This window comes from Salvelinus namaycush, chromosome 30 (genome assembly GCF_016432855.1).
Source record: "Salvelinus namaycush isolate Seneca chromosome 30, SaNama_1.0, whole genome shotgun sequence".
Lineage (NCBI taxonomy): Eukaryota > Metazoa > Chordata > Actinopteri > Salmoniformes > Salmonidae > Salvelinus > Salvelinus namaycush.
Genome location: NC_052336.1, coordinates 7,328,865 through 7,339,473, shown reverse-complemented (window position 1 = coordinate 7,339,473; position 10,609 = coordinate 7,328,865). Strand labels below are relative to the sequence as shown.

Below are 10,609 nucleotides of genomic sequence, written 5' to 3'. Positions count from 1 at the left end.
TTCAGGCTTGTATTCTGAAAAATGAGGAAGTAAGAGCAGTCTGAATGAGTGGACCCTAAAGTGTCACAGAGCTTTCTCATGCGCGAGACCGAGAGAGTGCCTTTCTTGTTTTCCTTTTAAATTGACGACGTTATTGTCCGGTTGAAATATTATCGATTAGTTAGGCTAAAAACAACCTGAGGATTTAATATAAACATTGTTTGACATGTTTCTATGAACTTTACGGATACAATTTGGATTTTTTGACTGCGTTTGAGCCTGTGGATTACTGAAGAAAACGCGCAAACAAAACTGAGTTTTTTTGGATATAAAGAGACTTTATTGAACAAAAGGAACATTTATTGAGTAAATGAATGTCTGCTGAGTGCAACCATATGAAGATCATCAAAGGTAAGGGATTCATTTTATCTCTATTTCTGACTTGTGTAACTCTTCTACTTGGCTGGTTACTGTTTGTAATGATTTGTCTGCTGGGCTATGTTCTCAAATAATCGTAAGGTATGCTTTCACCGTAAAGCATTTTTTGAATCTGACACCGTGGTTGGATTCACAAGAAGGTCATCTTTAAACCTATGTAAAATATGTTTTGTTTTCTGAATTTTTATAATGAGTATTTTTGTATTTGAATTTGGCGCCCAGCAGTTTCACTGGCTGTTGAAGAGGTGGGACGCTAACGTCTCACGTACCCAAGAGAGGTTTTAAGGCCACCAAAAGTAGAGAAGACATGAGGAATAAAATTCCAGATAGAAGTGGGACTTCTTATGAATTGTTTAATCCAATTGATCTTAAAAGTATTATTTAAGGTAGTAAAGTCCAGAAAATTCAGCCCACCATTCTCATAAGTGTTCATTACAACAGTTTTCCTAATGTAATGGGTACGGTTTCTCCACAGAAAGTTGAAAAGCATCTGGTCTATCTCCTTGCTTATTTTACTGTCAAGATATAAAGATAGAGCGCCATATGTTAGTCTAGAGATACTTTCAGCCTTGGTTATTAGGACTCTTCCTTTTAAAGATAAGTCCCTCTGTAGCCATTGATTTAGCTTTTTCTGTTTTTTTTTAATAAGAGGGTTAAAATTTAGGAAGCCTCTAGACTTCTGATCCTTTGTAATGGTTATGCCTAAATATGTAAGTTCTTCTTTTACTGGAATACCATAATATGAAGGTGTCACACAATCTTTAACAGCTATGAGTTCACATTTATTAATGTTAAGGTATAGACCAGACGCTTTGGAAAAGGATTGTATCACATCGATATGGGAATTTGGTTAGCGTCTTTCAGAAAAAGTGTAGTATCATCAGCCAGCTGGCTTATAATAATTTCTTTACCAGCTATGGAAATACCTTGTACAGGACTATTATCTAAAGAATTTGCAAGAAGTTTGGTGATTCATAAAACAGGTACGGAGAGATAGGACAACCTTGCCTAATTCTTCTCTTTAATTCAAATCTAGGCGAGGTGCCATATTTCAATTTGATAGAGCTGTTACCATTTGTATAGAGAGTCTTAATAGCCTTACAGAAAACATCCCCAAAGCCAAGTCTCTCAAGGGAGTGGGAGAGAAACTGATGCTCTACTGTGTCAAATGCTTTATAAAAATCTAAAAATAATATGAAGCTATCCTCAGTTATTAGGTCTGAGTAGTCAAGTATGTCTAATACTAGTCTGACATTGTTAGAAATATGTCTGTTCCTCATGAAGCCAGACTATGTTTCATCAATGATTGCATCCAGGACTTCTTTAATTATTTTTGCAATTAGTAAGGCTAATATCTTATAGTCATTATTAACAAGACAAATTGGACGCCAGTTATCGATGAGCAGCACTTCTTTTTTAGGCTTAGGTATCAGTGTTATTAACCCCTGACTCATTGTAGGAGGGAGAACATTGTTTTTAATACTCTCTAAAAAAGACTTCAAATAGGAAGGGAGCTACTTGTTCAGAAAATAATTAGTAAAATTCTGATGTAATTCCATCAACACCTGGTGATTTATTGTTCTTTAGATGTTGATAGACTCTATAATCTCTTCAACTTTGATGGGTTCATTACACTGTTTAGATTCTATATCACTGATAGAGTGAACATTATTCAGTGAGTTAAAAAACATATCTGTGGATTCCTGACTGTACGTAGATCTATACAATTTTCTGTAAAAATTGCTACAGTATTTAGCTATACATTTTTGGACATCTGTAATAACACCATCAATGTTTAATTTATGGATAGTGTTATTTTTAGAGTGAAATTTCTCAAGTCTAAAGAAATAGGATAAATTCTGTTCTCCCTCCTCAATCCATTTTTTCCTTGATCTAATTAACGCTCCTTCTGCTTTTAATCTATATATATTGTCCAGTTTATTTTGTAACTCAATTAGTTCCATCTTCTCCTCCCCCGAGAGGCTGGCTGGGGACCTTTGAGAAAGGGAAGTTATCTTAATGATCACCTTTTCCTCCTCAGCTCTTCTGGTCTTAGCAAGATTACTACCATATTTTCTAAGGTATTTGGACACCTCAAATTTAAAGAGCTCCCAGTTCTTGCAATAAGATTTTTCTTCACATGCCCTTTTCCAAAAATGTGAAAGCAGATCCCTAACCTCAAACTTAACTATATCATTATTTAATAATGAGCTATTTAGCTTCCTGTAGGATGCTCTACCAAGGTTAGTATCAGGGGTAAATATTTTGATATCAATGTAAATGGCCCTATGGTCTCGCATAGTCTCTATTGTCAATGATATATGCATTGTTGACGTTATAGTCAGAACTAGGAAACTCGGAAATGTCTGACTTGCTAACTGGCTGTAGTTGTACACGTGCCGCGCTCAACCAATTAGCAAGTCGGACATGTTCGAGTTTCCTGGTTCCGACTTTCATATGAAGGCGACAATAAACCTGCGATACCGAAACTTTGTTCCGTGCACCCGACAAATGAAAAAGTGAAGGTCTTTCCGACAAAACAAATTGCCCTACTGTATTTTATAACTGATCAAGCAGGATCTGATTTCCGGCTGAGACGAAAACTACCAGAAGGTTAGTTCAGAAATCTTTTTGTAGCTACCCTAATAAAAAAAACTTTTCTCGAACTTTTTTGTTTATTCTTGCAGGAATGAATGGAAGCAACAGTCATGCACGGACAAAATGTATAGCTACAGGTTGTTGTAATAGAGACTTGTGTCCCAGTTTCCCACCCTGTCTGAGTTGTACTCCAATGGTGCAACAGCAGCAGAGAGCGAGAGAGTGAGTGTATGAATGAATTAGAGGTTGTGTGTAGATCTACTGCCTGTCTCCAGCCTCTACCCCAGCCCTACCCTTTCTGTTCCTGTCCCTACCCAACCCCCTCCCCTGTCTCCAGCCTCTACCCCAGCCCTACCCTTTATGTTCCTGTCCCTACCCAACCCCCTCCCCTGTCTCCAGCCTCTACCCCAGCCCTACCCTTTATGTTCCTGTCCCTACCCAACCCCCTCCCCTGTCTCCAGCCTCTACCCCAGCCCTACCCTTTATGTTCCTGTCCCTACCCAACCCCCTCCCCTGTCCTATGCTCTCACCCAGCAGTCAGGAGTGCTCTTGTCACAACCACACTGTCATATTTCCAGATCTCGCGTAGCTTTGTGTAGTGTGTATACAGCCCTGCGTCCTGTCCTGCACAGCTGAAATGTCACACTGCCGTCGCTAGGCCCAGCAGCTGAAGAGAAAGTGTGTGTGTGTTCAGGACTTTCCGGGGGCAGTTAAGATAAGGAAGGCTGGCTGAGGAAGCAGCAAGCAGACGTAGTGTTAGAAGACATCCCCACCTGTAACACACACACACCTGTTTGTGTCTCTAGGTGTTGTTGACCAGAGGTACAGCTACAGGCCTGTCCCTCAGCAGCACTAGCCATGTCCTCTCTGCTGCGCTGTGTCTCCTGCTGCGGCTCCACTGTCACCTTGCTCCAGCAAGGTGTTCGCCACCACACACCTGGCCGACGGGCCTTCAGGACCTTCCCACAGCTCTGGAACTGTGAGCCTGCTAAAGGTAGGACACATAACTAGAACTCCTTAACAAACACACAAACTCCTTAACACTATCTTCTGATAATTGTATTATCTGTATATTTGCCACAGTAGGCAGTCTAGGCCTGGCTGCTTGCTTGTTTTTTTTTATAGCTTCTCCTCTCTGTCCTACTAAAGGCATTGGGAAACTAAACAGCAGTTCAGTTAAGGACATTTTCTCCCCTGGCTGGAGGAGTGGAAAAACTCCCACAGAGCAGTGGCGGTTGTGTTTGGAATAGGGGTTGTTAGGGAATTTGTTGAAATAGGAAACAATAGGACCGTGAATCAACTTAGCTAACGTTTCTATGGGGTGCTAACCTGACCGTGGCTAACTCCACTCTCTGTTGCTAACCTGCAAAGAGAACATGTAAGAGAGGTCAGTTAAAGGTGAAATGTGTATTCTGCTGTTCCGTGGCAGATCTACTTTTTATAAACACTACCCTGTGTTGTCACTGACTGAGGTAGCTGTGCTGGAGTGTATGTTGTGTGTTTGTGGAAGTTTGTGTGTTACTGGGGCGTTTAGCGGAGCAGGGTTTGGGTCTGTGTGTGAGAGACAGAGCAGGCCTCGTCATGGTGTGGGTACTGGCTCGCAGCCAACCAGCTGCTAATAATGTTTCTGTGCTGGGGAGGTCACCACACCGTTTAAGGACTGATATGTGAAACCCGACTCTCCACCGGCCTCTCCGGCCCAACTCACCTTCCGCTGCAGAACTACACTGTCTTCTAGTCTAACTTACACACACTACAGTAGTAGTCACTACGGCCTAGTACACTACAGCCTGCCTTAGTATGATTTACACACTACAGTAGTAGTCACTACGGCCTAGTACACTACAGCCTGCCTTAGTATGATTTACACACTACAGTAGTAGTCACTACGGCCTAGTACACTACAGCCTGCCTTAGTATGATTTACACACTACAGTAGTAGTCACTACGGCCTAGTACACTACAGCCTGCCTTAGTATGATTTACACACTACAGTAGTAGTCACTACGGCCTAGTACACTACAGCCTGCCTTAGTATGATTTACACACTGCAGTAGTAGTCACTACGGCCTAGTACACTACAACCTGCCTTAGTATGATTTACACACTACAGTAGTAGTCACTACGGCCTAGTACACTACAGCCTGCCTTAGTATGATTTACACACTACGGTAGTAGTCACTACGGCTTAGTACACTACAACCTGCCTCAGTATGATTTACACACTACAGTAGTAGTCACTACGGCCTAGTACACTACAGCCTGCCTTAGTATGATTTACACACTACAGTAGTAGTCACTACGGCCTAGTACACTACAACCTGCCTTAGTATGATTTACACACTACAGTAGTAGTCACTACGGCCTAGTACACTACAGCCTGCCTTAGTATGATTTACACACTACAGTAGTAGTCACTACGGCCTAGTACACTACAGCCTGCCTTAGTATGATTTACACACTACAGTAGTAGTCACTACGGCCTAGTACACTACAGCCTGCCTTAGTATGATTTACACACTACAGTAGTAGTCACTACGGCCTAGTACACTACAAGCCTGCCTTAGTATGATTTACACACTACAGTAGTAGTCACTACGGCCTAGTACACTACAGCCTGCCTTAGTATGATTTACACACTACAGTAGTAGTCACTACGGCCTAGTACACTACAACCTGCCTTAGTATGATTTACACACTACAGTAGTAGTCACTACGGCCTAGTACACTACAGCCTGCCTTAGTATGATTTACACACTACAGTAGTAGTCACTACGGCCTAGTACACTACAGCCTGCCTTAGTATGATTTACACACTACAGTAGTAGTCACTACGGCCTAGTACACTACAGCCTGCCTTAGTATGATTTACACACTACAGTAGTAGTCACTACGGCCTAGTACACTACAGCCTGCCTTAGTATGATTTACACACTACAGTAGTAGTCACTACGGCCTAGTACACTACAGCCTGCCTTAGTATGATTTACACACTACAGTAGTAGTCACTACGGCCTAGTACACTACAAGCCTGCCTTAGTATGATTTACACACTACAGTAGTAGTCACTACGGCCTAGTACACTACAGCCTGCCTTAGTATGATTTACACACTACAGTAGTAGTCACTACGGCCTAGTACACTACAGCCTGCCTTAGTATGATTTACACACTACAGTAGTAGTCACTACGGCCTAGTACACTACAGCCTGCCTTAGTATGATTTACACACTACAGTAGTAGTCACTACGGCCTAGTACACTACAACCTGCCTTAGTATGATTTACACACTACAGTAGTAGTCACTACGGCCTAGTACACTACAGCCTGCCTTAGTATGATTTACACACTACAGTAGTAGTCACTACGGCCTAGTACACTACAGCCTGCCTCAGTATGATTTACACACTACAGTAGTAGTCACTACGGCCTAGTACACTACAGCCTGCCTTAGTATGATTTACACACTACAGTAGTAGTCACTACGGCCTAGTACACTACAGCCTGCCTTAGTATGATTTACACACTACAGTAGTAGTCACTACGGCCTAGTACACTACAACCTGCCTTAGTATGATTTACACACTACAGTAGTAGTCACTACGGCCTAGTACACTACAACCTGCCTTAGTATGATTTACACACTACAGTAGTAGTCACTACGGCCTAGTACACTACAGCCTGCCTTAGTATGATTTACACACTACAGTAGTAGTCACTACGGCCTAGTACACTACAACCTGCCTTAGTATGATTTACACACTACAGTAGTAGTCACTACGGCCTAGTACACTACAGCCTGCCTTAGTATGATTTACACACTACAGTAGTAGTCACTACGGCCTAGTACACTACAAGCCTGCCTTAGTATGATTTACACACTACAGTAGTAGTCACTACGGCCTAGTACACTACAGCCTGCCTTAGTATGATTTACACACTACAGTAGTAGTCACTACGGCCTAGTACACTACAGCCTGCCTTAGTATGATTTACACACTACAGTAGTAGTCACTACGGCCTAGTACACTACAGCCTGCCTTAGTATGATTTACACACTACAGTAGTAGTCACTACGGCCTAGTACACTACAGCCTGCCTTAGTATGATTTACACACTACAGTAGTAGTCACTACGGCCTAGTACACTACAGCCTGCCTTAGTATGATTTACACACTACAGTAGTAGTCACTACGGCCTAGTACACTACAGCCTGCCTTAGTATGATTTACACACTACAGTAGTAGTCACTACGGCCTAGTACACTACAAGCCTGCCTTAGTATGATTTACACACTACAGTAGTAGTCACTACGGCCTAGTACACTACAGCCTGCCTTAGTATGATTTACACACTACAGTAGTAGTCACTACGGCCTAGTACACTACAGCCTGCCTAGTATGATTTACACACTACAGTAGTAGTCACTACGGCCTAGTACACTACAGCCTGCCTTAGTATGATTTACACACTACAGTAGTAGTCACTACGGCCTAGTACACTACAGCCTGCCTTAGTATGATTTACACACTACAGTAGTAGTCACTACGGCCTAGTACACTACAGCCTGCCTTAGTATGATTTACACACTACAGTAGTAGTCACTACGGCCTAGTACACTACAGCCTGCCTTAGTATGATTTACACACTACAGTAGTAGTCACTACGGCCTAGTACACTACAGCCTGCCTTAGTATGATTTACACACTACAGTAGTAGTCACTACGGCCTAGTACACTACAGCCTGCCTTAGTATGATTTACACACTACAGTAGTAGTCACTACGGCCTAGTACACTACAGCCTGCCTTAGTATGATTTACACACTACAGTAGTAGTCACTACGGCCTAGTACACTACAAGCCTGCCTTAGTATGATTTACACACTACAGTAGTAGTCACTACGGCCTAGTACACTACAGCCTGCCTTAGTATGATTTACACACTACAGTAGTAGTCACTACGGCCTAGTACACTACAGCCTGCCTTAGTATGATTTACACACTACAGTAGTAGTCACTACGGCCTAGTACACTACAGCCTGCCTTAGTATGATTTACACACTACAGTAGTAGTCACTACGGCCTAGTACACTACAGCCTGCCTTAGTATGATTTACACACTACAGTAGTAGTCACTACGGCCTAGTACACTACAGCCTGCCTTAGTATGATTTACACACTACAGTAGTAGTCACTACGGCCTAGTACACTACAGCCTGCCTTAGTATGATTTACACACTACAGTAGTAGTCACTACGGCCTAGTACACTACAGCCTGCCTTAGTATGATTTACACACTACAGTAGTAGTCACTACGGCCTAGTACACTACAGCCTGCCTTAGTATGATTTACACACTACAGTAGTAGTCACTACGGCCTAGTACACTACAGCCTGCCTTAGTATGATTTACACACTACAGTAGTAGTCACTACGGCCTAGTACACTACAGCCTGCCTTAGTATGATTTACACACTACAGTAGTAGTCACTACGGCCTAGTACACTACAGCCTGCCTTAGTATGATTTACACACTACAGTAGTAGTCACTACGGCCTAGTACACTACAAGCCTGCCTTAGTATGATTTACACACTACAGTAGTAGTCACTACGGCCTAGTACACTACAGCCTGCCTTAGTATGATTTACACACTACAGTAGTAGTCACTACGGCCTAGTACACTACAGCCTGCCTTAGTATGATTTACACACTACAGTAGTAGTCACTACGGCCTAGTACACTACAGCCTGCCTTAGTATGATTTACACACTACAGTAGTAGTCACTACGGCCTAGTACACTACAGCCTGCCTCAGTATGATTTACACACTACAGTAGTAGTCACTACGGCCTAGTACACTACAGCCTGCCTTAGTATGATTTACACACTACAGTAGTAGTCACTACGGCCTAGTACACTACAGCCTGCCTTAGTATGATTTACACACTACAGTAGTAGTCACTACGGCCTAGTACACTACAGCCTGCCTTAGTATGATTTACACACTACAGTAGTAGTCACTACGGCCTAGTACACTACAAGCCTGCCTTAGTATGATTTACACACTACAGTAGTAGTCACTACGGCCTAGTACACTACAAGCCTGCCTTAGTATGATTTACACACTACAGTAGTAGTCACTACGGCCTAGTACACTACAGCCTGCCTTAGTATGATTTACACACTACAGTAGTAGTCACTACGGCCTAGTACACTACAACCTGCCTTAGTATGATTTACACACTACAGTAGTAGTCACTACGGCCTAGTACACTACAGCCTGCCTTAGTATGATTTACACACTACAGTAGTAGTCACTACGGCCTAGTACACTACAGCCTGCCTTAGTATGATTTACACACTACAGTAGTAGTCACTACGGCCTAGTACACTACAGCCTGCCTTAGTATGATTTACACACTACAGTAGTAGTCACTACGGCCTAGTACACTACAGCCTGCCTTAGTATGATTTACACACTACAGTAGTAGTCACTACGGCCTAGTACACTACAGCCTGCCTTAGTATGATTTACACACTACAGTAGTAGTCACTACGGCCTAGTAGTCACTACGGCCTAGTACACTACAGCCTGCCTTAGTATGATTTACACACTACAGTAGTAGTCACTACGGCCTAGTACACTACAACCTGCCTTAGTATGATTTACACACTACAGTAGTAGTCACTACGGCCTAGTACACTACAGCCTGCCTTAGTATGATTTACACACTACAGTAGTAGTCACTACGGCCTAGTACACTACAGCCTGCCTTAGTATGATTTACACACTACAGTAGTAGTCACTACGGCCTAGTACACTACAGCCTGCCTTAGTATGATTTACACACTACAGTAGTAGTCACTACGGCCTAGTACACTACAGCCTGCCTTAGTATGATTTACACACTACAGTAGTAGTCACTACGGCCTAGTACACTACAGCCTGCCTTAGTATGATTTACACACTACAGTAGTAGTCACTACGGCCTAGTACACTACAGCCTGCCTTAGTATGATTTACACACTACAGTAGTAGTCACTACGGCCTAGTACACTACAGCCTGCCTTAGTATGATTTACACACTACAGTAGTAGTCACTACGGCCTAGTACACTACAGCCTGCCTTAGTATGATTTACACACTACAGTAGTAGTCACTACGGCCTAGTACACTACAGCCTGCCTTAGTATGATTTACACACTACAGTAGTAGTCACTACGGCCTAGTACACTACAGCCTGCCTTAGTATGATTTACACACTACAGTAGTAGTCACTACGGCCTAGTACACTACAACCTGCCTTAGTATGATTTACACACTACAGTAGTAGTCACTACGGCCTAGTACACTACAACCTGCCTTAGTATGATTTACACACTACAGTAGTAGTCACTACGGCCTAGTACACTACAGCCTGCCTTAGTATGATTTACACACTACAGTAGTAGTCACTACGGCCTAGTACACTACAGCCTGCCTTAGTATGATTTACACACTACAGTAGTAGTCACTACGGCCTAGTACACTACAGCCTGCCTTAGTATGATTTACACACTACAGTAGTAGTCACTACGGCCTAGTACACTACA

The 10,609-nt window shown here is 42.6% G+C and overlaps 1 protein-coding gene across 1 annotated transcript in view; it reads left to right on the top strand.

Annotated features, from left to right (window-relative positions):
• The first annotated feature begins 2,877 nt into the window (after positions 1–2,877).
• LOC120024992 (NAD(P) transhydrogenase, mitochondrial-like) overlaps positions 2,878–10,609 on the top strand; it is a 29,883-nt gene continuing 22,151 nt past the window's right edge. Inside the window, exons 1-2 of the mRNA XM_038969405.1 lie at positions 2,878–3,030; positions 3,822–4,009. Of these exons, the coding sequence (XP_038825333.1) occupies positions 3,874–4,009 (136 nt within the window). The 5' untranslated portion in view covers positions 2,878–3,030; positions 3,822–3,873. The remainder of the gene's footprint in view (positions 3,031–3,821; positions 4,010–10,609) is intronic.